Source organism: Pipistrellus hanaki (genome assembly GCF_964339955.1).
Source record: "Pipistrellus hanaki genome assembly, chromosome: 11".
Taxonomy (NCBI): domain Eukaryota; kingdom Metazoa; phylum Chordata; class Mammalia; order Chiroptera; family Vespertilionidae; genus Pipistrellus; species Pipistrellus hanaki.
In genome coordinates, this window is record NC_140513.1 from 526,210 (window position 1) to 553,446 (window position 27,237).

The 27,237-nt window shown below is 70.1% G+C and overlaps 2 protein-coding genes across 5 annotated transcripts; one reads left to right on the forward strand and one right to left on the reverse strand.

The window, feature by feature from the left end:
* Positions 1-111: 111 nt before the first annotated feature.
* PNPLA7 (patatin like domain 7, lysophospholipase) lies at positions 112-27,213 on the reverse strand. 4 transcript variants are annotated; one of them, XM_084898589.1, is made up of 36 exons: positions 26,616-27,213; positions 24,042-24,073; positions 23,044-23,118; positions 22,854-22,941; positions 22,477-22,556; positions 21,289-21,380; positions 21,070-21,210; positions 20,475-20,634; positions 19,695-19,775; positions 18,304-18,432; positions 17,929-18,009; positions 17,401-17,527; positions 16,297-16,437; positions 14,634-14,719; positions 14,069-14,215; positions 13,660-13,737; positions 12,785-12,990; positions 12,396-12,527; positions 11,867-11,990; positions 11,455-11,568; positions 10,493-10,562; positions 9,145-9,294; positions 8,436-8,499; positions 7,660-7,828; positions 4,753-4,935; positions 4,278-4,396; positions 3,929-4,085; positions 3,302-3,418; positions 3,112-3,181; positions 2,615-2,731; positions 2,064-2,212; positions 1,755-1,907; positions 1,354-1,464; positions 865-949; positions 594-697; positions 112-455 (listed from the first exon to the last, which is right to left on the reverse strand). In XM_084898589.1, exons 2-36 carry the CDS (start codon positions 24,069-24,071, stop codon positions 378-380), a joined length of 4,008 nt encoding a protein of 1,335 aa, XP_084754715.1. In that variant the 5' UTR covers positions 24,072-24,073; positions 26,616-27,213; the 3' UTR covers positions 112-377. The 4 variants fall into 4 exon arrangements, with proteins under 4 accessions (XP_084754715.1, XP_084754713.1, XP_084754714.1 ...); XM_084898587.1 differs by having other exon boundaries at positions 112-476; XM_084898588.1 differs by lacking the exon at positions 26,616-27,213 and adding an exon at positions 25,897-25,990 and having other exon boundaries at positions 112-476.
* MRPL41 (mitochondrial ribosomal protein L41) lies at positions 26,061-26,618 on the forward strand. The gene has a single exon (XM_084898602.1). The coding sequence runs from the start codon at positions 26,140-26,142 to the stop codon at positions 26,545-26,547; it is 408 nt and encodes a 135-aa protein (XP_084754728.1). The 5' UTR covers positions 26,061-26,139; the 3' UTR covers positions 26,548-26,618.
* Positions 27,214-27,237: the final 24 nt, after the last annotated feature.

Consider the following 27,237-nt stretch of genomic DNA (forward strand, 5'->3'; position numbering starts at 1 on the left):
GAGGGTGTCCTCTGGGGAGGGAGGCGGGGTCCACCGGCCCCCTGCGCCCAGTGGGTGCAGGCAGTCTTGGCACGGCTCTGCCACAAGGACGGGCTAAGGACGACACGCCCACACCATCAGATCTACTTTTATTGGCCCAATGGGCAGAAGCATCGGGGCTCAGAAGCTCCAGCACCACTCAGAGCCGGGGGCGGGGGGGAGGGGGTGCACCCAGAGGGCTGCTGTGTGTGCCGGAGGGCCAGGACCAGCGCCCCAGGGGCGCCCAGTGTAGAGGCCTGACACCCAGCACGGCCCGGGTGCGGCCAGGTCTGCCCGGGAGCCACGGTCTCCAGGACAGGCCACGAGGTACTGGCTTCAGGGGGCATCCGGAGAGGCCTCTACCCGTCCTGGCCAGAGAACCGGGGCGGCAAGGCGTCCGGGGGCGGTGTGGGGGCGGCCACGCCCGGGTGCTGGGGCTGCAGCGAGGGCTCGTCCTCCTGGAAGCAGACCGCACGGTCGGGGTGGGGTCAGGGGAGGCCCACCCTGAGGGCGTCCCTGCCCCGGGCCTCAGTGCAGGGGGTGGCGCGGGGGGCCAGGCGGTCCGGGCAGCTCACCCAGTCGGAGCCCCCGTCAGCCGGGGAGCTCTGGAAGTCCGCGTAGGCCTCTTGGGGGCCCTCCGGCAAGCCCTCCTCGCACTCAGTCAGGTAGTCAGACTCGTCTGGGCACAGGGGTCCATGTTGGTCCCCCCGGGGGCAGGCCGTGCTGCCATGGCAGGGCCCCGCCCACAGCCCACCAGGCCCAGGGTCCCTTGTTGCTGGGCAAGGGTGTGGCAGGGACGCGCCCCAGCACCCTGGCTGTGGGCACACGTCCTGGCGTCCGACTCACCATCCACCACGGCCACCTTGGCGGGCTCGATGCGCGACACAATCTCGGCGAGGTCCGTGAAGGAGGCGTTGGGGCAGGTGAGGACCTGGGGAGGAGGCCACACCTGGGCACAGGCACTGCGCCCAGCCAGGCCCGAGGCCCGTCCCGGGCCCTGTTCCCCGCCCCCCCACCCGGGGCCTGGCTTCTGAGGATCCCCAGCCCCTGGAGTGGGGGCGGGGACGTGAGAGATCGCAGAGTCCTGTGCAGACCCTCACCCAGACCCCCACCCTCTCGAAAGGGGTGGGGAGGGATGGGGCAAGGGGCAGGGGCACAGAGAGGCGAGGAGACAGCCCCAGGCCTGCTGCCTTCGACTCCTCTGGCTACGGGACGCGGCAGCTGAGGGGTGCTCTGGTGCTGCTGGCTGCAATCTCAGATTCGGGGGTCGGGGCTGGGTGGGTGGGGGGGCAGGTGGCAGAAGAGGGCCGGCAGAGGGCGCCGCTGGGCACTCACATCAAAGGCCTTCATCTTGCTGGTGCCCTGCCGGTCCTGCAGCATCTTCTCCAGCACCCCGCTGCGCCTCCAGATGTCAAACACCGTCCGGCTGTGCTGGTACCCCACCTCCTGCACACAGGGGCCGGCCTGGGTGTGGGCCCACCTCCTGCTCTCAGAAGGGCAGGGGCTGGGGAGGGAGCGGGGTGTGTGTGTGTGTGTGTGTGGGCAGGGCACAGGCCCGGTGGTGGGCAGGATCCCATAGAGGGCTTGCAGGAGGCAGCCGATCAGTGACTGTCTCTCCTCATTGATGTTTCTCTCTCTCCCCCTCCCTCCCTCTCTGAAATCAATAAAAACGTTTCTTTAAAAAGGCAGACGGGAGCCCAGCGGGCCCGGGGCCCGCCCCCGCCCTCCGCACTCACGCAGATCTCGGCGAACTTGCCGAAGTCCAAGGTGCCGTAGCTGTCGATGGGCGGGCGCAGGTACTCGCAGTAGTCGCTGTTGCGCACCTCCTCCAGCTGCCGCACGCAGCACACGTAGGCCAGGCGCGTCTGGATCTCCGCCATGTTCAGCACCTAGCACCACCGAGGCCTCGCTGTCCCCTGGGCCCTGCCCTCCCCAGCCCCAGCGCAGCAGCTCTGCCTGGCCGTCCTCTCCCAGCTGGCTGCCTGGCGGGGGGCACTGGGACCCAGGAGGCAGGGGACGGCCTGCCCGCCCAGGGCTGCGCCCACCTTCACTTTGGTGGCCAAGGGGTTCCAGCGCTTCCACAGTAGCCACCACCCCGACAGCGCGTCGCCGTAGTTGGTGAGGTCCGTCTCGTCCCGGCTGCCCACGTCGATGGCGATCACCACCTTTGCCCCCATGGACCTGGCCACGTCCGCTGGGACGAGGAGACACGGTCGCCCTGGGTGGTCACCCGGGGACGGGAGCCCGGAGCCCAGGCCGGGCGGAGCCTGCCCCGCCCTCCCGAGGACCGTGGAGCACACAGACTGCCCAACGGGGGCAGGTGCGCCCGAGGGCGGGCCTCCCCCAGCCCCTGCGGCTCAGCTCCTACGGTGGGCACAGCGGGAGCTAAGTGCCCCCGCCTCTCCCTGGCCCCTGTTCTGGGAGCTGCTGAGCTGACAAACGGAGCCATATGCTGGGCCGCGGGGCGTGTGTGTGTGTGCGTGTGCGTGTGCGTGTGCGTGTGCACGTGCGTGTTCCCTGCTCGCAGCCAGACTGAGTGCCTGGCACCGGGGGAGGAAGCGTGCAGCGGCCGAGCGGAGGCGCCGGGAGGCCGTACCTGGGAGGTTGTTGATGTAGCCCCCGTCCATCAGCAGGTGGCCGTCCTTGGGGTCGCAGAGCGGGGGCATGTAGCCCGACAGGGACATGCTGGCGCGCACGTACCTCCACAGGGAGCCTGGAGGGACCGGGGGGCGGAGGTCCGGCCATGCCCGGGAGGCAGGAGCTCTCTGGACCCTCATCCCTGCCGCACCCTCGCCCCTGCCTACGAGGGGCCCTGCGCAGGCTGGACCCGCCTCCTGGACATCCCGCCCGAGGCCCAGAGCCGCGCTCCGTGTGTCCCGCCTTCCTGGCGCAGCCCCACACGGTGTGCCGAGCCTCACAGCCCCTCCCGCCCCGAGACATGGAGCAGCTCCAAACGTGCCGCCTTCAGGCCGGCTCCTCCTGCGCCTCCACTCGGCCCCTGGTCCCTCCCTGCCGCCCTGCCCTGTGCGGAAGGTCATCTCTGTGGGAGCCCCTGTGGGCTGCGTAGTGGGAGCCCCGCGGGCCGGCGCTCACCGTCTGTGTGCACCCGCATGGCCGAGGCCGAGATGTCCGTGGTGATGGTGAAATAGGGGATCCACAGGTCCTGTGGGGAGGGGGAGGGGGACGAGTGGGGCGGGGGAGGGGAGGGGGGACGGGTGGGGGAGGGTGAGGAGGGGTGGGGAGGGGGAGGAGGGTGGGGTGAGGCGAGGGGAGGGTGCAGCACCTCGATCTGCCGGTCCTTGAAGACTCTGCAGATGCTGCTGTTGAAGCCGGCCCCCGAGAACATGGAGGTGATGGGGTAGGTCAGGTCCAGCATCGTCTTCATCATTGAGGACATGTCCTGGGGGGCAGTGAGGCCGGTGGGGAGGACTGCCCCCTGGTGGCAGGGGCAGCAGGGCTCCTGGCTGTGCTCCCAGACAGAGCAGAGCTGCCGGGGGCACCTTGGGGTGTGTCTCAGGGAGCAGGCGCTGTGCCTGAGCGGCTCGCCGGGAGGAACTGTGGGGACACCGCTGACCTCCCTGGTGTCTCCCCTGGAAACTGATGAATGCGCCCCCGCCCCCACCCAAACCTCACACCAGGCAGCACCGGCCGCTCAGCCCCGGCCAGGCCCAGGGCCCAGCCCCGGGCAGCTCGGAGGAGCCGACCTTCAGCTGCCACCCTGCCCGTCCCACAGAACCCAAAGCGCTGGCTGGGCTCCCCGGGGCCCGCCTCGTGTTCAGCGGAACTGTGGGTACAGTGAACCTCGATAAACGGAGACCAGGAACCAGCACAGCCAGCCCCTGCCCGTGGTGTGCCGCACCGTGCCCTCTGCCTCCGGTGGCCGCGGGGACCAGCCGCTCCAGGGGCCCACCTCCGTCCACTGCTTGGCCCGGATGCGAATCTGGCTGTAGCTCCGCTCCTCGGCGTACAGGGCGCCCATGAAGGCCCCGATGGACGTGCCCCCGACCATGTCCACGGGGATGCCGCACTCCGCCAGTGCGCGGATGACGCCGACCTGGGCGCAGCCTCTGCCGCCGGGAGCAGGGACGGGAGTGAGTGCCGCCGCCCACAGCGCCCCAGTGCCCGCGCTGCCGTGCCACCGCTCCCCGCCACGCCCGCTCGCTCCGAGGAGACGGGCACCAGCAGACGCTCCTGCACGTTCCGGAGGGACCACGGTCAGCCGTGCGCCCGGCCGGCCGTGTGCCGGGGCGGGGTCTCACCGTGCCCCGCCTCCGCCCAGCACCAGCGCGATGGCGTTGCCCGTCAGCACCCGGGCCAGGCGGGAGAAGTCCGAGTGCCGGTCCGGGGGCCGCTGGAAGAGCCGCTCGTACATCTCCACCTGCAGAGGTGGAGGGCTGTCGTCCGTCACCACCCTGCCCGCACCGCACTGACCCCGCCGGCCGCGGCCAGGTGCTGGGGCAGGGACTCGGGGGCGTGGACGCAGCTGTCCGACACCGTCCCTGAGCGGGGCCAGCAGGCTGGGACGCCTGGCGGGCTCTGTGCTCCCCCGGCCCCCTCGCCAAGTCCCCCCGGGAAGAGGGCTCGGGGTCTGCACGGCCTCTGCCTGAGGCAGGAGGCTATGCCGACCGAGGCCACCAAGACCCCCAGGAACCTCAGCTCACGCCGGGCCCTGCCTCCGGGAGCACAGCGCGCCCTGGCCCCGAACCCGAGCCCCGGGGCCGGCCGCGCCCTCACCAGCCGGGGCAGGCTGCGCCTGGAGAAGACGCGGCGCGGGCAGCACAGGTGCAGGTGGCCGGAGCACCAGCCGCGCATGTTGAGCCACTCGACGGTGCGGGCGGGCGCCGGGCCGTCCTCCCGGTGCAGCAGCACCAGCTGCTTCTGGGCGCGCACGGCCGAGCTCTCCAGCATCCGCTCCAGCTGAGGGCAGAGCTGGGTCAGGACGGGGCTGCCGAGAGGCCCGCGCTGACCCCCGCGCTGACCCCCCGGGCTGACCCCCGCGCTCTCCCCCGCGCTGACCCCCGCGCTGACCCCCACGCTGACCCCCGCGCTGACCCCCACGCTGACCCCCCGCGCTGACCCCCACGCTGACCCCTGCGCTGACCTCCACGCTGACCTCCGTGCTGACCCCCGCACTGACCCCTGCGCTGACCCCTGCGCTGACCCCCGCGCTGACCCCAGCACTGACTCCCCGCGCTGACCCCCCACGCTGACCCCTGCGCTGACCCCCCGCGCTGACCCCCGCGCTGACCTCCGTGCTGACCCCCGCACTGACCCCCCGTGCTGACCAGGCAGCACCCGGTCCTGTGACCAGCGGGGCTGCGGGCCTTGGCCCCTTGAACCTTCTCAGACAATGAGTTCTGCAAAGGCCCTCCCTCCGGGAGCCACTCCCTGCAGAGCAGGAGCCCCGAGGCCGCAGGGCCAGGGGTGGACTGAGGTGGGAGCGGCGTGGGCAGAGGAAGGGACAGCGAGGCCGCCGCCGGAGGGGTGCCTAGTGGCCGCTTCCCGCCGTGAGGCCTGGAGGCCGCGCCGGCCTCAGTGAACGGAAGGCGCACACCCAGGGTCCAGGGGGCCCATGTCAGGAAGTGACGTCCCGGCCCAGGGACTGGACAGGCAGGTGGGGCTCACCCACCGCGAGGTTCAAAACGATAAGAACCAGGGCGCCGTTCACACAGGCCAGGCCTGCGTCCAGCTGCACACGCGGCAAGTGTGAGACACGGGCAGAGGCGCCAGCTCCACAGGAGCCATGGGGAGGGGCGGGGGAGGGACGGGCAGGGACTGCAGATGCTAAAACCACCACTGAGGTCAAGATCTGGGTGTGGCTCCTTTGTCCATTCCTGAAACACTGCGTTAAAGGAGAACAGCAAAGGGAGGGATCTGAGGAGAGCGTGGCTACCCCAGCCCCTGCACGCCTGGCCAGCAGCCCTGAAACCCGGCCCGCAGCCCCTGCCCTGCCCACCCCCCACCCACAGCCCTGCCCGCAGCCCCCGCCCTGCCCACCCCCCACCCACAGCCCTGCCCGCAGCCCCCGCCCTGCCCACCCCCCACCCACAGCCCTGCCCGCAGCCCCCGCCCTGCCCACCCCCACGCACAGCCCTGCCCGCAACCCCCGCCCTGCCCACCCCCACGCACAGCCCTGCCCGCAGCCCCCGTCTGCCCACCCCCCACGCACAACCCTGCCCGCAGCCCCCGTCTGCCCACCCCCCACGCACAGCCCTGCCTGCAGCCCCCGCCTGCCCACCCCCCACGCACAGCCCTGCCTGCAGCCCCCGCCTGCCCACCCCCCATGCACAGCCCTGCCCGCAGCCCCCCCCTTCCCACCCCCACGCACAGCCCTGCCCGCAGCCCCCGCCCTGCCCACCCCCCACCCACAGCCCTGCCCGCAGCCCCCGCCTGCCCACCCCATGCACAGCCCTGCCCGCAGCCCCCGCCTGCCCACCCCACGCACAGCCCTGCCCGCAGCCCCCGCCTGCCCACCCCCCACGCACAGCCCTGCCTGCAGCCCCCGCCTGCCCACCCCCCACGCACAGCCCTGCCCGCAGCCCCCCCCTTCCCACCCCCACGCACAGCCCTGCCCGCAGCCCCCGCCCTGCCCACCCCCCACCCACAGCCCTGCCCGCAGCCCCCGCCTGCCCACCCCATGCACAGCCCTGCCCGCAGCCCCCGCCTGCCCACCCCACGCACAGCCCTGCCCGCAGCCCCCGCCTGCCCACCCCCCACGCACAGCCCTGCCTGCAGCCCCCGCCTGCCCACCCCCCACGCACAGCCCTGCCCGCAGCCCCCCCCTTCCCACCCCCACGCACAGCCCTGCCCGCAGCCCCCGCCTGCCCACCCCACACACAGCCCTGCCCGCAGCCCCCGCCTGCCCACCCCATGCACAGCCCTGCCCGCAGCCCCCGCCTGCCCACCCCACCCACAGCCCTGCCCGCAGCCCCCCCCTTCCCACCCCCACGCACAGCCCTGCCCGCAGCCCCCGCCCTGCCCACCCCCCACCCACAGCCCTGCCCGCAGCCCCCGCCTGCCCACCCCATGCACAGCCCTGCCCGCAGCCCCCGCCTGTCCACCCCACCCACAGCCCTGCCCGCAGCCCCCCCCTTCCCACCCCCACGCACAGCCCTGCCCGCAGCCCCCGCCCTGCCCACCCCCCACCCACAGCCCTGCCCGCAGCCCCCGCCCTGCCCACCCCCCACCCACAGCCCTGCCCGCAGCCCCCGCCCTGCCCACCCCCCACCCACAGCCCTGCCCGCAGCCCCCGCCTGCCCACCCCCACCCACAGCCCTGCCCGCAGCCCCCGCCTGCCCACCCCACGCACAGCCCTGCCCGCAGCCCCCGCCTGCCCACCCCCACCCACAGCCCTGCCCGCAGCCCCCGCCTGCCCACCCCACGCACAGCCCTGCCCGCAGCCCCCGCCCTGCCCACCCCCACGCACAGCCCTGCCTGCAGCCCCCGCCCTGCCCACCCCCCACGCACAGCCCTGCCTGCAGCCCCCGCCCTGCCCACCCCCACGCACAGCCCTGCCTGCAGCCCCCGCCTGCCCACCCCCCACCCACAGCCCTGCCCGCAGCCCCCGCCTGCCCACCCCACGCACAGCCCTGCCCGCAGCCCCCGCCTGCCCACCCCACGCACAGCCCGGGCAGCGCCCACCTCGCCCACGCTGGGCTCCTGGTCGCCCAGGCCCACGATGAGGATGCAGTCGGCCTGCCGGATGCAGCGCTGGGTCCAGGGCGTGAGCGAGCTGTCCGCCTGGTAGAGCACGATGCGGTGGATGTCCTCCTGCTGCCCCAGCCAGCTGGACAGCCGGTACTCGTGGATGCTGCACGGACGGCACGCGTGGGGCAGGCGCACGGGGGGCGGGCATATGGGGGGGCAGGCGTACGGGGTGCAGACATACGGGGGGCGGGCATACGGGGTGCAGGCATACGGGGTGCAGGCATATGGAGCACAGACATACGGGGTGCAGGCATATGGAGCACAGACATACGGGGTGCAGGCATATGGAGCACAGACATACGGGGCACAGACATACAGGGGTGCAGGCATACGGGTGCAGACATATGGGGTGCAGACATACGGGGCGCAGGCATACGGGGTGCAGACATACGGGGCGCAGACATACGGGGTGCAGGCATATGGAGCACAGACATACGGGGTGCAGACATACGGGGTGCAGACATACGGGGCGCAGACATATGGGGTGCAGGCATATGGAGCACAGACATACGGGGGTGCAGACATACGGGGTGCAGGCATATGGAGCACAGACATACGGGGTGCAGGCATACGGGGTGCAGACATGGGAGCACATGTGGGGTGAAGACATGGGGCGCAGACATGGGGGCAGGCCTCAGGGCGCACAGACACGGGCCGTCTCGGGCTGTGCTCAGAGCCGCGGCAGCCAGCGGTGCCCCTGCAGCCTGTACCTGTCCAGGGCGGCCGAGCCAAGGCGCTGCTTGATGTTGTCACTGGTCAGCAGCAGCACGGGGCCTGGAAAGCACCTGGTGGTGGGAAGCTGCCCGAAGCCCCTCCCGGACAGCCAGGCTGCCACAGGGGAGCCAGCCGACCCAGCAGGCAGCACCGCCCCCAGAGGTGGGGGGCCACCAGCAGCCTTGCGCCTGCCTCCCAGGACGGAAGTGCCTGTGGCCGAGGGGAGCTCCGGGCAGGTGAGCGTGCAGGCAAAGTGGGAGGACTGCACTGCTCAGGGCTCGCCAGGCACAGGGACAGGGGCCTCTCTGACCCTCAGTCTCCTCCTCCGCCCACGGGATGGGAGCTCTGCAGCACAGAGGCGGCGTGCTGGGGGCAGGGGACAAACGCCCAGACCCAGACCAGCCGGCCGCGGCGGACAGTCAGGCTCATGACGCACAGCCCCCACACCTGGGTCTGAATCAGCAAGGACTGCCGCCTACCGTGTCCCAGAGCAGACACAGCCGAGGCCGCCCACGCGGAGGGCGGCTCTGTGGCTGGCCTCCACGTGCAGAAGAAAACCCCACCGCCTCACGGCCCCCGACACTCAAACCCGCGCCCACACAGCCCGGGTCACACGCGAACCACAGGGAGACGGAGCGGGAGGGGGAGCGGCGAGAGCCCCCGCGCAGCCCCGGCGCCGCCCCCGCGCCCCCGGACGCCGCTCACCGATGGCGCTGAGGGCGTGCTTGAGCTCCAGGGCGAAGGCGGTGAGGGGCACGTCCTCGGCCACGGGCATGACGGCCACCGTGGACAGGTTGCTGGCCGGGTTCCCCAAGTCCCACTTGCTGCCGGTGGAGCGCAGCCCAAACTGGTGACCTGGAAGCAGGGGTCGTGGTCGGCCGAGGGGTGGCCCCCGGGGACACTCTCCAGGTGTCACGAGGTGCTTCTGGAGGACACGCTGGCACCAGCAGCTGGGACGAGCCGAGCACCGGGACGCCTCCACCCTGCCCCCACCGAGACGCCGGGCTCTGCACCCCATCTCCCCCCCGGGCTCGGCCCCAGGAGGGAGCAGAGACACACAGAGAACCGTGGGGTCCCCTTCCTCCCGTCCTTCCCAGTGACCTGACGTCACAGTCCTCCGAGGGAGGGAGGGGGAGAGAAGGGAGGGAGGGAAGGAGGGGGCACAGGGTCTACGCGCTCTGCAGCTGTGCAGCCGCTGAGGCACGGGGCAGGGTCTGGTCCTGGCCACGGGGGAGGAGCAGGCAACCCCACGCTCGGAGGGCACAGCCCTCAGAAGGGCCCGAGGGGGGCGGGGGGAGAACAGGCTGGCTAGGGGCCTGACGCCACGTCAGCAGTGGCCCTGCCCCTGCCAGCTCAGGCAGGTGGGCTGCATCCAGCCCTCCCCACTGGGTGCTCCTCCAGGGAGACTCCCCTGGGTCCCCAGCGCTAAGAAGACCCCACAGTGAGCGAGGGGGACCCACCTCCCCACAGCCTGAGCCAGCAGAGGTGCACCCCACTGAGGAGAGGCCAGGGAGAGGGGGAAAGAGGAGAGAGGGAAGTCTCAGGCCTGGGATGAAGGCCTTGCCCACGGAGGTGGTGCTGGGCAGAGGGCAGGCCTGAGGCGCTGTGCAGGGGCAGGGGGCAGGCCTGGGGCGCTGTGCAGGGGCAGAGGGCAGAGGGCAGGCCTGAGGTGCTGTGCAGGGGCAGAGGGCAGGCCTGAGGCGCTGTGCAGGGGCAGAGGGCAGGCCTGAGGCGATGTGCAGGGGCAGAGGGCGGCCTGAGGCGCTGTGCAGGGGCAGAGGGCAGAGGGCAGGCCTGAGGGCGCTGTGCAGGGGCAGAGGCAGAGGGCAGGCCTGAGGGCGCTGTGCAGGGGCAGGGGGCAGAGGGCAGGCCGGAGGCGCTGTGCAGGGCAGGGGGCAGGCCGGAGACGCTGTGCAGGGGCAGAGGGCAGGCCTGAGGCGCTGTGCAGGGCGGGGGGCAGGGGGCAGGCCGGAGGCGCTGTGCAGGGGTAGGGGGGGCAGGGGGCAGGCCGGAGACGCTGTGCGGGGCTGGGGGCCGGAGCGCGGGCACTCACTGGTCGCAGGCCCCTGCTGCAGGCTGCCCAGGATCTTCTCCCCCAGCAGGTGGATCAGCCGGGTCACCACCTGGCGGAGAGCAGACCCCAAACCTTTAGACATGAAACCGGCAGGCGCGGGCCCCGGGACCCGTGTTTCCAGAGCCGGCGGGATGGTGAGCGGAGGAGCTCACGCCGCCCGCTCGGCCCAGACCGGACGTGAAGTGCCCCTCTGCCCGGCTCTCCCTGTGTCCGTGCCCACCTGCCAGTCACTCCGGGCAGCTGCTCCTGGGCCCCACGGGGAGCCCTGCCCACACGGACCAGCCGGCCCCGGCTGCACTCCCTGCGAGGCAGAGCCCCTGGCTGACCTAAGAACTCTGCGATGTGCACGCATGTACGTGTACACGTGTACTCACTCCTCACTGAGGACACTTCCCACTGATTGTTAGGGGATGGGGGGGGGGGGGGGGGGACAGAAACGTCGACGTGAGAAAAACACATCAATTGGTCGCCTCCTGCACACACACTGACCAGGGCCCAGGCCAGGGAGGAGCCTGCAACCAAGGCGCATGCCCTTGACCAGAATCAAACCCGGGACCCTGCGGGCCACAGGCCGACGCTCTAGCCACTGAGCCGCCCGGCCAGGCAGAGCGCTGTGATTTAGCTGGGCTGCTCCCTTCCGTTTCTCCCGGGCGGGAAGGACAAGGCAGCGCCGCTCCACCCCACACGACCCCGCCTCCCCTCCAAGCCCTCAGCGGCCGCTCGTTTTCCAGTGGAAAAGGCACGTCATCTGTTACTTCCCTCCTTCCCGACGCAGCAGCAGCTCGGCCGTCTGACTGTTTGCAGCCGACGCTGAGTCGGAGCGGAGCCTCTCAGACAGAAAGGCTGCGTTCAGGTGCGTGTTAGGAACAGCTGGACCGGCTCAAACGCCTGCCCCGGCAGCCCGGCCCCAGCCGCCTGCCCCGGCCGGCTCAGACCCTCACCTGCGGGTACCTGCGCTTGATGGACGTCAGGGCCCCCGCCGGCAGCTTGGCGAGCTCCGAGTCCCGAACGGCGTGCACTGTGGTCGCTCGGGGCTGGCGGGTGAGCGTCTCCACCTGAGGAAGGAGGGGGGTGCCGGCTGCACTCACACCTGCCGCCCAGCGCCCAGGACACAGGGCAGAGCGCTGGTGGCGCCTCCTGCCCGGGGGAGCCGGTGAGGACGCTGCAGCCAGGCCCCCCGAGGTCTGGAGACCTCTGACCCTGGGTTCCGCCTGTGCCGCAGCCCGGCGGGGGGCGGGCACACCGGCCCAGAAAACGGACCGCCACGGAGGCACGCCTCCTGAGGCCACAGCGAGGGCCCCCCGCACCCGGCAGCGCCCGTGGCCCGCGCCCTGGCCCCCGCGCCCCGCCTACCACGCCGATGAGGTCTCCGCGGCCGTACTCCCCGGCCAGGCGCTTCTTGAGGTCGTCCTTGCGGATCACGGAGCGCAGCCGGCCGCTGAGCACGATGTAGGTGCAGTCCGACTTGTCCCCCTGCCTGCAGGGACGGGGCTGGAGCAGGCAGGGCACCACGGGAGCCCGCGCACCCCCCACCCGTCATGGGGCGGGTCCACGTGCCACTCGGGTAAGCAAGCCCTGAAAGCCCTTAGTTCTGACCGACAGCTGACGAAGGGGCAGCGGTGACCCAGGTGCACAGCAGCCCTCGCTCCGCCGAGGAGCAGGGCCAGCAGCACCCACACACACGCTGTGCTGCCGGCGCCGAGGGGCCGTGTCCCGGCCGGTGTGGGTTCGCTGAGCATCCATGTGCATGAGCACGGGCCCAGCCGGCCCAGCGAGAGTACGGGCCGCGGACGCCCTGGGGGACCCCACCTGGAGTCTCCACCCGAGGCCTGCCCCCCTCAGGACCCACGCAGCCCTCGCCCTCGCCCTCGAACGCACCCACCTGTACACGGCGCGGCCCGCCTCCACCTCCATCCAGTCCAGGGCGAAGTCGATCTGCCGCACGAAGGACGACATGCGCTTCACGACCGTGTGCGCCACGCCCAGGACCACCGTCGGCTGCTTCCGCATGATCCTGCCGAGAGGCCCGTCAGCCGCCCTCCCGCCAGCCCCGGCACGGGGAGGGCACGGGACCTGCACCCCTGTCAAACCGTGGCTCCCACTCAGGAGCACAGAAGCACAGCCACCACCTGCCACCCGCCCTGGCGACCAGCGGCCAGCAGCCTCGGGGAGCCCCGCCCAGCTGTCCACCCCACAATGTGCGGGGAGGGGGCACAGACCACAGGGGCCCGTCCCGCTGCGGCGCGGGCGGCGGCGGCGAGGAGGGCTCACTCGTAGAAGTGCGCCTTGGAGATGGACAGGAAGCTGCAGTCCCGGTTGGCCCGGATGGTGAAGATGAGGGGCTCGCCCGTGAGCACGGCCAGCTGGCCCACCATCTCGCCGGGCCGCGTCACGAACAGGCAGCTGTCCTCCTCGCTGTCGATCCTCCGCTGGTACACGTGCAGCAGCCCCGACACCACGAAGACCACGTTCACGTCCTGGGGCCGGGCCAGGCGTCAGCGGCCGACAAGGTGCCTGCTGCGTGCGGCGGGCGGACCCTCCCTGCCGGCCCCCACGTCACGGGCATGACGGGCCCAACATCGACGAGTGACACGCGCTGACGCCAACCTCAATCTATCTGCCACACGTGACCTCTTCCCCACCTGCTCACCTGCCCTCGACTCCGTCCCTGAGGTCTGGCCAGGAAGGGACAGACCCAATGGACTTGGCCCGTGTGGGCACGAGCCGTGAGGGGAAGGTGTGTGGGCACAGGCGTGTGGGGACGGCCATGAGGGGACAGGCGTGAGGGGACAGGTGTGAGGGACAGGCATGTGGGCACAGGCGTGTGGGGACGGCCGACGGCCGTGAGGGGACGGCCGTGTGGGCACAGCCACATGGAAACGGGTGTGCGGGGACGGGTGTGCAGGGACAGGCCGGTTGGCAGCTGGGGGACAGGCCAAGGGCGCCGAGGCCCTGGAGAGGGCTCCCCGGGTGACCCAGACCGGGTGCGGGGAGGGGGGCGCCTCCTCCCGTGAGGACGGGTAGCCCTTCTTTCCTCCTTGGGGGACAAAGCGAAGGGAGGGGCGGGGGGGGCGCGTGCCCAGCCGTGAGGACAAGCCCGGGAGAGCCCGCTCCGAGAGCGCCCCTGGGCCCAGGCCTCCGCTCACCTGGTCCCCCTGCCTGGACACCACCGTGCCCCCCGGGACATGAAGGAACGTCACCCGGCCGTCCAACAGCGAAGGGTCCTAAACAGAAACGTGGCGTCCGCACAGGAGCTCCCAGCAGCCAGTGCGGGGGCGGCGGCTCCCTGCCCCCGCCACCGTGTGATGGCGCCAGCAGACATGAGGGCGACCCACAGAGCGCCAGACGTGCAGCCGACGCCTTTGCCACCCGAGGGACGGGTGATCGGTGAGCCCGTGTCTCACCCAACACTCACTGCTGTGGGCGGGGCTGCAGAGCCGCAAGGGACCCACCGCACACAGAGCCCACCCACCACACAGAGCCCACCCACTGGCGGGTCCTGGCGCCATGGACAGGCGGCGCCGGCCTGTGGGCGTCAGGCCGGAGGGCACCTACATCCAGCTTCATCAGGGTCAGCAGGTCCTTCTTGGCGGCACGGAAGATGGCGTCCGTCTTGGTGCTGGCCACGCTCTCATCCAGGTCGCAGTCCGAGTAGTGGAACACGGCGGAGGGCGTCTCTGCCACCAGCACGCTCTTCTTGGACTTGAGGGCACGGACCACGGTCAGAGGGAGGGAACAGGGGACCGGGGTCGCCGGTGGGGTCAGAGGGAGGGAGCAGGGAACGGGGGTCACCGGTGGGGTCTGAGGGAGGGGAGAGGGGACCGGGGTCACGGTGGGGTCAGAGGGAGGGGACAGGGGACCGGGGTCGCCGGTGGGGTCAGAGGGAGGGAGCAGGGAACAGGGGTCACTGGTGTGGGGTCAGAGGGAGGGAACAGGTCGCCGGTGGGGTCAGAGGGAGGGAACGGGTCACTGGTGGGGTCAGAGGGAGGGAGCAGGGAACGGGGTCACCGGTGGGGTCAGAGGGAGGGGAGAGGGGACCGGGGTTGCCGGTGGGGTCAGAGGGAGGGGTCAGGGAACGGGGGTCACGGGTGTGGGGAGGGAGAGCTGGAGGGCACACTACCTTGCTGGCCGCGCTCCCGGGGCGCTCCTCGGCCCGCAGGGGCACCCTGGCGCGGTCACAGGCCATGCGCAGGTCCGAGGGGGCACCTGCAGACAGAGAGAGACTCAGGGGTGCTGGCAGCCGGGGCCGGCGGGGCCCTCACCCCGTGGACCGAGGATGAGTCTGGTCCTGAGGGAGGCCCGGTGCTGGCGTGCCATTCCCACGGGCAGCGTGCCGGCATTAGCCAATCTCAGCCTAGATGCCACCAGTTCAGCCCTGGGCTGCCTCCGGCCTCCGGGCCTGAGCCGGGCGGCCCCCCAGGTGCAGAGTCCCAGCGGCGTGTCGGGCGCGGGCAGGTCAGTGGGCTCCGGCCGAGGCCCACGGAGCGGAGCGGCAGGAGGGTGAGCGGCAGCACCCAGGGGCCTGTGGGGCGGCCCTGTCCCTGGCGCCCACAGTCCTGTCCGCGTTGGAAAACCTCCACCTCAGAAGGGGGACATGCTCCCGGGGAAGGTGCCAGGCGCCCTGGCAGCGGGTCCCAGCCACAGGATGCAGGGCACAGGGAGGAGCAGAGGAAGCGGGCGGAGTGTGAGGGCTGCATGGGGACACGCGGGAAAGCCTCTGGGGGAGGGCTGGGGCCGCACGGCCGGGAACGTGCACTCAGAGGGAGAGACGGACTCCCGCCAGGAACTGCGCGGCCAGTCGCCATGGTGTCCTCCCGGCTACATTTCACAGCAAACAAGTCAGTTCAGCTACTGGCTTGCGTGGATCAGATTCCAAAACGTTCACAATAACGCAGTTTCTGCTCCAGCCGGCTCGGCTCAGAGGACAGCGCATCGGCCCGAGGACTGATTCCAGCGAAGGGCACGGGGCGGATGCGGGAGGCAACCAGCCAACGTGTCCCTCTCGCCAGTGTCTGTCTGTCCCTCTTCCTCCCTCCCTCTCTCTAAAGATCAGTGGGAGATCCCTGGGCGAGGATTAACAAAAATGAACAATAAAAATGAAAGTTACAGCTTACAGTAGGGGTGTCGAACTCAATCAGAGAAGGGACCAAAATCTAAAATCCAGCCTAAATCGCGGGCCGAATGGTTTACTGAACAGTCATAAACTGACAATGTCATAAACTGACAGCGGAGTGCAGTGATGACAGCGCGGTGCGGGCCACATTGCAAGGCCTGGCGGGCTGGATTTGGCCCGCGGGCCTTGTGTTTGACACATGTGGCTTACAGCTACTTTTCTCATCCTGATACACACGTGTTTCTACTACGTGTTAAATACATATCACGTTTGGCCCCAGCTGGTGTGGCTAAATGGTTCGTGTTAGCCTACGAACCAGGTCAGGGTTCAATTCCCAGTCAGGGCACAGGCCAGGTTACAGGCTCGATCCCCAGTGTGGGGAGTGCAGGAGGCAGCCCATCCATGACTCTCTCTCGTCAGTGATGTCTCTCTCTCTCCCTCTCTGGAGTCAGTAAAAGGGCAGCGTAAAAAACAGCCACGGAACCACACCACCGTCTCCTACACCCGCCCCACGCCCGTGGCAGACATGCGCACATTCCGGCCGCCCGCCCACAGGAGGGCTGCGTGTAGACGTAGAGGCTGCGACCGCGGCACGCAGCCTTCGGGGCGCGGTGTGCCTGCTGCCGGCCTGGGGTGCTGGAGGGGGCCGTATGCAGTGGCCAGTTCTCACCTGGGGGGGCCACAGCAGCCTGGTCGCCCGCCTGGGCCTGGCCGAAGTCGTCCGAGACCTCCTCGTGGACAGAGGGCAGCGGGTAAGAGTGGCTCCTCTTCAGCAGAGGCCCGCCATTGGCTGCCCGGCTGCCCCCGTGGTCTGCGGGGAGGGCGTGGTGAGGAGGGCTGCCCGCCCACTGCCCCGGTGGTCTCTGGGGAGGGCGTGGTGAGGAGGGCTGCCCGGCCGCCCCTGTGGTCTGCGGGGAGTGCATGGTGAGGAGGGCTGCCCGGCCGCCCCCGTGGTCTGCAGGGAGGGCGTGGTGAGGTGGGCCTCCGTCCCCCCAGCAGCACATGCCGCCACCTCGGGGCCCGGGGGTCTCTGTGCACATGCCTCACAGGCCACACCTCACTGCACCGCCGGCCCAGCGCCCGTGCCCGCCTGCCCACGGCCCTTGCCCGCCGGCCCACCACCCGTGCCCACCAGCCCAGGTGACGGGTGCACTGGGACAGCCTCGCACCAGGCCCTGCTCGGCCCGTCTCCAGGTCTTCCTGAACTGGCTGCCCGTTGCTGCTGCCTGGGCACCATGAAGGCCGATTCCTGCCCAGGCGGAAGCCACGGTGCCCTTTCCTCTGAGCCAGCCCTCGGCGGTGGCCCCGGGCACAGCTGCCAGCCTGGCGAGCGTCAGAACCCCTCTGCCCTCAGGAGAGTGGGTCCCAGCCTCAGGAGGGGCCCAGCAACACGGCTGCTCTGCACTGCACGCCCCGTCAGCCACGAGTTTATCAAATCCAAGCCGAGGAGCCTCCATGGTCAGCTTCTTCCCCAAACCTCGGCTCCTCCTGAGGTCTCAGGTGACCACGGTCGGGGCTCAGAGCACAGCGCCCACCCTGGAACACCTTCTCCCCAGGCAAGACCCCAGCAGAGACGGGAGGCAGCGGGTGACCGAGGGCCAGAGGGGGAAGGAGGCCGGGGCCGGTGGGGGAAGGAGGCCGGGGCCGGGGGGGGGCCGGGGCTGGAAGGGGAAGGAGGCCAGGGCCAGAGGGGAAAGGAGGCCGGGGCCAGAGGGGGAAGGGGGGGGGTGGAGAAGGAGGCCGAGGCAGGCAGAGGTCTGTTCTGGGCGAGTACCTGGGTCGCAGGACTCCTGAGGCCCCAGGGGCCGCTCCGGCCGCTCCTCGGGGCCGCAGCTCATCTGCCTCTTGGCCTTCCCAGCAGCCACACTGGCTACAGACACCAGGGGGATGGCCTGGCTCTCCTGGGCGTGAGCAAGAGGGGCTGCCCTGAGCGCCCGGGCGGCGTGCACCCTCAGAGCGGGGCAGCCGGGGGGGACTTGAAACCAGTTGCAGAAAAGGACAACTGGTTTGCTCAAGGCGAGAGACCCGGCAAGCTTAAAACAACGATCAAAATGGTCAGCAGATGGAGAGTAACGCGGGAAGCAGGAGGGCTTGGCCTGGGACAGCGCGGCCCGGGAGAGGGCGGGGCGGGCACGGGGTCCCATCTGCGTTTGAGGCCTCGGAGGTGGGAGCCGGCGTAGCCCACCTCCAGCCACCAGCTCACCCCCAGCCGACAGGAAGGGGGTCAAGGGCGCCCGGGGAAGGAGGAGACAGCCTCCATGACGCCCCCCCAACACACACACACACACACACACACACTCACGGGGTTGAAGAGCTCCGTGGTCAGGCCCAGGTAGTTGTGCAGAGCCAGGAAGGTGACCCGCTGCAGCCGCACCATGATGATCTGGGCGACAGGGCCACGGGCCGTGAGTCCGCCTGGGCCTCGAGAGCCGGAACACCCCCCTCCCGCCCCCATTTTGACACTCTCCATGGTCACCTAAGTGTCAGCCTCAGGCGGGAGTGCTCAGTGTCACCTTTTAAGCTTCCTACGAACTAAAACCGCTCTGGCAGGAGCCGGAGGCCCGGGAGGCTCTGGGGCCTCGGAGGTCACGAGCGTGGGCTTATGGTAGAGCGTGTCACCAGGTCCCCACCGCCCGCCGCCCGCACTGGGGCCCGCCCGCCGGGCCCGAGCGCCCACCTGCACCACCCTGACCAGCGTCTCCGGGTACTTCTCAAACACGCCCTGGAAGGCCACGGCGGGCAGCCTGAGCACGGTGGACGGGGCGGCGGCGCGGGCAGACACGGTCTTGTAGGGCGCGGTGTGGCCCTGCAAGGACAGGCACATCGGGGCTCCCGGCCTGGAGTTCGCCCCCGGCTCTCAGTCCCTCTGCAACGGCGCGCCGGGCACCAGCCCGAGGGCCTCCCCAAGGTGCACCGAGGGGCCGGCTCAGGAGGCGCCCAGCTCGGTGTTCGAGAAGAGGGTCCCCTTGGGTGCCCCCCGCCCTCTCTGCTCAGCTCAGTCCCGTCACCCTTTCCTCCCACCACTGCTCCTGCAACCGGCCAGCCGTCTTCTGTGCGGACGGGAGGCCTGGCTCCGGTCCCTGGGGCGACACCCGGGGACGCGGCCCGCTCTCGGGGCGCTGTCTGCCGGGACGCGGCGGGGCTCGGACCCTGGCTCCCAGGGCGGGCAGTCCCGCGGACAGCTGCTGTGGGCGGTCACACGGGCTTTCGGGGCCTGTGTTTCTCTTGCTGGCGCCCCCAGCCGTGGACCCGCAGACACGTCACACCTGGATCTTTGCACCTGCCTGGTCCCCATCTGGCCCCGGGCGGGTATGGGTGGGAGGCAACCGTCGATGTATCTCTCCGCCCTCCCACTCTCTCTAAAAACCGGTGGGGAGCACCCTCAGGCGAGGACTCTAAAGGAGGGTGCCCCTCCCGAGGAGAAGGCTGACGTGGGCGCACCTGCCGAGTGACGGGCGCCCTGGGGAGCTACCGAGCGGGAAGGTCTGGGTGACCGTGTGGACTCTACTCGAAGGAAACTGTCGGGGGAGGCGAGGGGCTGAGCCGAGGCCGCAGCTGGCGCCCGGCACACACACTCATCCCCGTCTGCCCTCTGACCGCGGAAGGTTTGGAAGGTTCCAGGGTAAATGCTCAGAAACCCCAAGGTCACAGGACATGCTGTCCCGTCACCGACTAGACCAGCAAAACCACCTCAGACGGCTCCCAGCTGGGGAGGGAGGCGCCAGGGGGTTCAGCCTCCGTGAGGGGTGCGCCCCGGGGACCCAGGACTGTCCTACAGACTGGACTCAGGCACACAGGTGGACGCCCATGTGAGGCCAGGTGACAGTGGCCAGTGGACGGGACCAAGGCCAGAGTGGGTCCCCCAGGGAGCAGGGGCTTTCCACCTGTGACGCTGCGGCCTTCTGGGTCCTGGACCACGTGTGGGGGTGACCCCGTCCGAACACAGCGTTTAAGAGACGCCCCAAGCCCGTGAGCAGCCAGCTGTGCCGAGATGCGGGACCTCGCGGGCCGCGTCCGTGGCCGCTGTCCGGCGGGGCCCTGGCTGCCGCGGGCGCGGGGGGCACTCACGGTGATGACGTCCAGGATGCTGAGCAGACTGTGGACGCTGTCGCCGGCCAGAACCTCCTTGACCGCCACCTCGGAGCCGTCCTGCACGTGGGGCAGAGCAGAGCAGTCCACTGGGGGGCTCGGCCAGCGGGGCAGCGGCCTCCACGGCCCACTGAGGGGCGGTCGCACCCTGCAGCCTTGCGGACCAGAGGGACGCGCTCGGAAGCAGAGGACGGGCAGTGTGAGAACAGTGAAGCCCGCCCACCCGTCCGACCCTCATCCAACCATCCGCACCCCAGAACAGGGCCTGAATCCCAGCAAACCGCCCTGAGGCCGCAGGCCCTGCCGGAGGCTGGGGACCAAATCCACAGCCTGTCAGTGATACATTTCCCACCGGATTAAAAGAGAAAGACCTGGCAACCCTGGCGATTTCACACGCACGCATGTGTGGAAGCGGGGGGACCTCTCACTGCCTGGGACGGGGCAGTGAGGCAGCAGTAAAAGCACTCAGTGCTGCTGACCCCCCTCAACAAAACGGTGTGTGCGTGTGTGTGTGTGTGTGTGTGTGTGTGAGAGATTCCCGCCAGCGTAAAGAGCAGCTGTATCCCACGTTGGGATCAACATGCGCCTTTTCCCTCAAAGTACTAAAACTTAAGAGTTTGCACTAACTTTCAACTGAAAATGTAAGAAAACGCTGAGAGCAGACCTCCAGGAAACACAGCAGGCGCCCCGCCCCGCCCCGCGCTCCCGCCCCGGGGTCCCCCTCTCCCCGCCCCCGGTCCTGCCCGCCCCGGCTCTCACCGCGTCCTGGATGCAGACCTCCAGCCGCCCGTCCTGCACCACGTAGATGCTGGTGTCCGGCTCCCCCGGCCGGAACACGTGCTCGCCCTCCAGCAGCTGCACGAACACCATGTGCTTGCAGAGCTCCAGGAAGAGCGGCTTCTCGAAGTGGCCCAGCACCCTGCGAGGCCGGCGGGCGGCGTCAGGGAGAGGCGGCCAGGCCAGCGTCCCCCTCCCTCCCCTCGGCCGGATGCAGACAGCCAGCTCCCGGGGGCTGCGGCCTGGAGTCCCCACCGGGACAGGAACCCCACCAGCTGTTTCCAGCTCACAGCTCTGGCGCAGGGACTCTGACCATCTCCAAGGCCAGGGAGGAGCCCCTCCCGCCGGGGAGGGGGCGAGAAGAGGAAGGAGGGGGCGGGGAGGGGCAGAGGGGACCTGGGCTTGGGACTCCCACTGGCTCCGAGGGCCCTCGGGCAGGCGAGAGTGCGGCACGCACGTGAACACACAGCAGAAACGGGTAAGGAGGCCCTCCGACCGCCGGGCAGAGCGCAGGAGGCTGCGCGCTAAGCCTCGGGGGCACGAGACAGGCTCGCACACCGGCCGGTGGCCCCCTCACCGGACGTTCTTCAGCATGTACAGCACCTCCAGGGGCAGGTGCGAGTTCTTCACGTCGAACTCCGTGAGGTCGGCCTCCAGCAGGGAGGGCGGCGGCTCCTTGGGCTGCAGGGTTGGGTACTCCTTCTTGAAACGCAGGATCCTACAAAGCAGAGACCCGCGCCCTGGAGCAGAGCCTGCAGCTGGGAGCTCGGCAGTGACCCCCGGGGGAGCCCCGTACCTCTTGGCCAAGGACAGCACCTTGGTCCGCTTCCTCACCCGCTGCCGGGGGGCGGCCGTGCTCCCCACAAGCGTGTGGGGGAGCGTGGTCACCTGCAGAGTGAGCAGGGGAGGCCAAGTCACACCCCGAGACAGGCCGGGTCCGGGTCTCGGCCTCGGCGGTCAGCCCCAGCCCTCAGCCAGCCCAGGACGTGGGGACCAACCTCGGTGCTCTGGACAGTGACCCCTCAGGCCAGGGCCGCCCCCAGAAGGCAGTGTGGCCACCTCCTCACAGCCTCTGGAGCCCGCCCTGCCCTGCCCTGCCCGCCGCTCCGCTCCCTCCAGCCCCGTCTCTGCACCATCGCCCGGGTCTGGAAAGTCCTGCCCTCCTTCCCCGGGGTCAGGCCAACCGGGCTGCCCCGGGCGGGCAGCGGTGTGACAAGGGCCCCTGTCCTGGCCCCTCTGCTGCCCTCCACGTGAGGGTCAGCCCCAGGGCCTCAGCTGCTGTGGGGTGTGGACCCTCTCAGGTGTCCCTGCACCCCTGGGCTCCCCGCCCCACACACACCAGCTCCTTCAACCTGCCGGGGCCGTCTGGAGGCAGCTGCACGTGCCCCTGCCAACAGCGGGTGCGGCCCGTCCGGACTCCGAGCGGCCACCACGCCGGGGCAGCCCCAGCCGACCTCCCGCCCAGCACCTGACACTGGAGGCCGACCTCACGGAGTTCGACGTGAAGAACTCACAGGACCCAGGCCAGACACACACGCTTGTCTGACGCTGCGAGTTTCCTACAAGAAGCGCGGGTCCCCGTGTCCCCAGACGAACGGGGGCCCCTGAGCCTGACTCTGAATACACGGGCCTCTGAGCATCTGGCGTCCTTCCCGCCCTCAGAGCCGGGAGTGGGCTCAGGCCACTGGGACAGGCTGGACCGGGATGCTCATCCACAGAGAGGGGCTTCCACCCCATGGGGACCTGGCCCCAAATCCTGGCAGGACCGCGCAGCAAGCTCCCCCCCCAGCCTCACCCAGTGCTCCCCAGCCCCCCATGAGCCCCCCCAGTCCCCCCAAACCTCCTGGAGCCCCACCCAGGCCCCCAGAGCCCCACCCAGCCCCCCAGCCCAGCACAGAGCTATGGAGCCATCCTGGCCAGGCCAGTGGGGGCCGAGGCCTCGGGGTCAGGGCCGAGTGAGGGCCGCAGCCAGGAGCCAGGCTACCTTCCTCATGATCTTCCGGCCGTAGAACATGACTTTGTCTCTCTTCCGGAACCTGTACTGCGGGGTGGGCTGCACCTGTCCTGCAAGGGAGCAGAGTGGCCGCCTGAGCCGCGCTCCCCCTGCCCCCCAGCGCTGGAAGGGCAGCGCCCGTCAGGCTGACAGCCCCCACCCCAAAGAGACCCAGAGACGCGCTCTTCCCACGGAAGGCGGCGTGGGCGAGACTGGAGAAGCGTGGACGGACGAGGACCCCGTGGGCCCACGGCTCAGCCCCAGGCTGCACAGCCAGAGTCTCCACCACGGCCACGGGCGGGGAGGGGTCACCTGGACCTCCCGGTGCCCTCCGTGCCCTCCCCGGCCGCCCGAAGCGATGCACTCACGCTGCTGGCTCAGCCGTCTGCGCACAACGAGGACGGCGACGCCCACGAGGGCCAGGGCCAGGAGGGCGCCGAGCGCCATGCCCGTCAGCTGGGGGGGCAGACAGCGCGTCAGGCCAGCGAGGCTGTGCAGCCGCCCACCCGACCACAGGCACGGCACGAGGGCGAGGGGGCCGGCGGGGGGCGCTGTTACCATGGTGGACTGTGAGTGCTGCTCCATCACCAGCAGCCACCAGGACTGCAGGGCGGTGCCCAGGCAGACGCCAGCCTGCGGGAGGGAGAGCGTGGAGGTCAGGAAGGCAGGGCAGGCCCGGCAGACAGCGCTCGGGGTCAGGGCGGGGACCCAGGAAGGCAGCCCCCGTCTCGGGAGCCAGACCTGTGTCCGCAGCCGCCCTCGGGCCGGCAGGGCAGAGTGGGCCGGCAGCCCGGCTGTGTGGACGGCACACACTCCACAGGCCATTAATGCGTCTGAACCCTGCACTCTCAGGCCCGCTGGCCATGGGGTGCAGAGGCCGACGCTCAGCACCCTCCGGGCACCAGGACCTGAGCTGCTGGCCCCGGGCACAGGAGCCCAAGCGCCAGGGTGCCGGGAAAGCCCAGGAGCCACCTGGGCTGTGAGAACCTCAGGTCCCAGCTCTCCGCAGGAGAAGAGAAGGCTGCGGCCAGCTCGCCCCCCCCCGGCTGCCCCAGGAGAAGAGCTAGCCTGGCTTCAGGAGTCCAGACCGGAGTGGGGAGCGGGGAGGAGTGAGCCGTGGAGGGCAGCAGAGGCCGAGGTGGAGGAGGCTGCGGCCCTCCCTCTCCCTCCCAGCCCTTGGCGCTCTGCACAAGCCTGACACTGCGCCCCGGTCTCGGCATCAGTGCTAGGAAACCACTGCACCTCGAGCAGAGCGCTGCGTCCAGACTCAGGAGTGCCCGGGACCCTCACCCTCCGCGCCTGGTTCCCTGGCCCAGACGGGTGCTCAGACCCGCGGCCACACCCCCACGCCCAGCCCAGACCGTCCAGGGGCGGGGCGGGCGCCGGTGACCAGAGCCCTGTGCACAGTCCCCGAGGTCCCGCGCCTCCGACTCCAACTCCTCACGGTGACTGAGGCCAGGAATGACCCCGGGAGGGAGACACAGCCCCCCCTCGCTCCGCAGGCCCCAGGGGCCTGGCCCACGGAGCCCCGACTGGGAAACTGCTCAGCTCCCTACCTGCGGGCCGGCCGGCTCCTCCTGCTCCATGGCTGCAAAGGAAGAGAGACGTTGGAACAAGCGTCCCGCCCACTGAGCCGCGGGGGAGCCTGCCCCGGGCTCCCTTCCCGGGCTCCCCTCCGCGGTCAGCTATGTGTTCAGCCCTGGCCGGGGGGCCCTGTGCACCCAAAGGCCACCAGTTCGATCCTGGTCGGGGTCTGGGCACATGCGGGGTGGCAGGCTGGGTCCCCGCTCGATCCCCAGCAGCGGGAGTGCAGGAGACAGCCCATCGATGTTTCTCTCTCCCAAATCATTAAAAACCTGTTAAAAAGTGTCCTTTCATTATGTTTTCAGTCCTAGCCAGTTTTGCTCAGTGGGTAGTGTCAGCCTGCACACCTAAGAGTCCCGGGTTCCATTCCGGCCGAGGGCACGTACCTGGGTTGCAGGCTCCTCCCCGGCCCAGGCCCGGGCCCGGGTGGGGGCTCGTGCAGGAGGCAACCTGTTGACGTGTTTCTCTCACGTGGATGTTTCCTTCCGTCTTTCCTCTCTCTCTCTCCCCAACAATCAAAGGGAAAATGTCCTCGGGTGAGGACCGACAAGCAAACAAGACTGAGGTAAATAAATCTGTGTTTTCATTGGCGGGAGGACGGGGACGAACTTCTCCGAGAGGAGGAGCTGCCTTTCAGGAGCAGCAAGCCACGCCCCCTCCACAAACAGCCCTCACGTGGCTGCCCGGGCACACGCTGCAGCCCAGGCCCGCTCCGGCCCGCCAGCAAGGGCAGCGGGCAGCTGGCCCCGGCCCGTGCCTGCCAGCGGCCTTCCAAGCCACCCTCCCCAGAGGCCGGGCGTGGGCACCCCCATCCTGTGTGGCTGAGCCCTCAAGCGGGTGTGTGGGGTCCAGGGAACCAGCCCCCTCACCTGGCCGGCCCCGGAAGGAACGCGGGAGCCAGGGAGGGCTTCTCTCTGACCAAGTCCCACCCAGAGAAGCAGGGAGCCAGCAGGTGTGGGGTCGTTGCCTTTGCTCACTGGGTCCTGTGCCCTCCCCACCCCACAGGGAAACCCTTCTGAGTCCCCCAAGGCCAGCAGGCCTGGACCCCCTGTGGCCGGCTACTGCCCTGACCAGGCCGTCTCCCCACACCAACCTCGCCCCTCAGCACCTGCTGTCACTTCTGTAGGGGGGACAGCCTGGGAGCAGAGGGGAGGGGACCCCTGCAGAGCTGAGGGCCCTGGCACCAGGGTTGGGGCCTACAGAGTCTGGATCGAGGTTGGGGGGATGTCAGGGTTAGGGGTGTCCAGGGTTAGGGGTGTCCAGGTTGGGGGATGTCAGGATTAGTGGAAATGGCAAGTTAGGGGTGTCTGGACTGGCTGTGGAGGTTAGGGAACAGGAGTATCTCCAGGCGTCAGATTTAGGGGGGCCATTGGGGTTCTGAGGGCACCAGAGTTAGGGAGGCGTCAGTTGGGGGTTTGGGGACATGGGGTGTCAGGGTAACGGGGGCGTCAGTGCGACAGGGGCATCAGGTTAGGGGGTGTCAGTGTAAAGCCGGTTCAAGGGTCACGGGTATGGGGGCGTCGGTGTCACAGGGACATGGGTGTTAAGATGAGCGTCGGGTTTGGGGGCTTCATTGTTACTGGGGTGCGGGGGCGACGCGGTTAGGGGCGCTGGTGTTACAGCAGCAACAGGTTAAGGGTGTCAGAGTTACGGGGGCACCTAGTTTGGGGGCGTCAGGTGGGGTCACGGCTGGTGTCCGGGCCCGAGAGGAGCTCCTCCCAGTGGCCAGCGGCCGAGTGCGCCGGGCGCGGGTTGGGGAGCCGCGGGCCACCCCTCCCCGCAGGCCGGACGCCGGGGCGCAGCTCGGGGCGCGCGGCAGCCACTCACCGAGCCCGCGCTCTCGCCGCCGCGCACGGACGCCGGCTCTCCCCGCTCATTGGCCGGGTCCCCTCCGGTCCCGCCCCCCTCGCAGGGCCGCGGCTGCGCACTGGGCGCGGCGCAGCCAATCGGAGCGGCTCTTGCTGCGGCGCGGGGGGCGGGCGCCGGAAGCTGCCCCTGGAGCCGGAAGCCGCTTCTAGAGCCGGAAGCGCGCCGCGGAGGGCCGGGGCGCACCAGAGCGGCGGCGGCAGCATGGGGCTCCTGGGCGCGGCGGCGCGCTGCGTGGTCCGCGGCGCCGACCGCATGAGCAAGTGGACGAGCAAGCGGGGCCCGCGCACCTTCTACAAGAGCCGCGGCGCGAAGGGCACCGGCTACCTCGTCCGCGGCGGCAAGTTCCTGCTCGTCAAGGAGCAGGTGCCCGAGCTGGTGGTGCCCGACCTGACCGGCTTCAAGCTCAAGCCCTACGTCAACTACCGCGCGCCCGCGGGCACCAACACGCCCCTGACGGCCGAGCAGCTCTTCCGCGAGGCGGTGGCGCCCGCCATCGAGAAGGACTTCAGGGCCGGCACCTTCGACCCCGAGCGCCTGGAGAAGTACGGCTTCGAGCCCACGCAGGAGGGCAAGCTCTTCCAGCTGTACCCCAAGAACTTCCCGCGCTAGCGGCCCCGGCCCCCCGCGCGCCCGCCCGACCCCGGCCCCTCCCCGGCGCCCATTAAAGGCCCGGCTACCTTCGCGCGTGTGCTTGCGTGTGGTCCTGGTGAGGTGGAGGGCGGGAGGAGCGGCCCGAGGGCGGGCTCGGCCCCTGCCCGTGGTTGTGCGCCACGTGTCCGCGCCGCCAGTCCACCCCCTTGGCCCGTCACCCGGACCTGGTGACCCGGGGTGACCCGCTCACGGTTCCAGAGCAGCTGGCGGCGGGGTGGGGGCATGTCGGGTGAGAGGCGCTGCTCCCTGGCAGCACACTGGGCACACCGAGGGATCTCGGTCTGTTCCCCGTGCCCGGCCTGTTTCAGCGGGAACCCCTAGGGCAGGGGTCGGCAAACTCATCAGTCCTCAGAACCAAATATCAGCAGGACAACAACTGAAATTTCTTTGGAGAGCCAAATTTTTAAGCTGAGACTTCTAACGCCACTTACGCCCTGGCCGTGGTGTTTTGTGGAAGAGCCACACTCAAGGGGCCAAACTGCCGCATGTGGCTCCCGAGCCGCGGTTTGCCGATTACAGCTCTAGGGTTTTGTGGTCTTAGTACTGGATTGACCCTTAAGGAACGGAAGCTCCAGAGGACGGTAAGGGGACTGACCAGTTAGCCAGAGTGCGTGCCGTGCTGCACCCTCAGGGAGATGCTAACCCCCC

Bases quoted from the DNA above. Each gene is read 5' to 3' on its own strand.
- PNPLA7 (XM_084898587.1), bottom strand. From the start codon at position 24,071: ATGGAGCAGGAGGAGCCGGCCGGCCCGCAG. The intron at 10,563-11,454 runs GTGAGGGTCTGA...GCTCTCCGCCAG, and splicing joins TCAAGCGCAGGTACCCGCAG to GTGGTGACCCGGCTGATCCA. The intron at 698-864 runs GTGAGTCGGACG...CCCTGTGCCCAG, and splicing joins CAAGGTGGCCGTGGTGGATG to ACGAGTCTGACTACCTGACT.
- MRPL41 (XM_084898602.1), top strand. From the start codon at position 26,140: ATGGGGCTCCTGGGCGCGGCGGCGCGCTGCGTGGTCCGCGGCGCCGAC.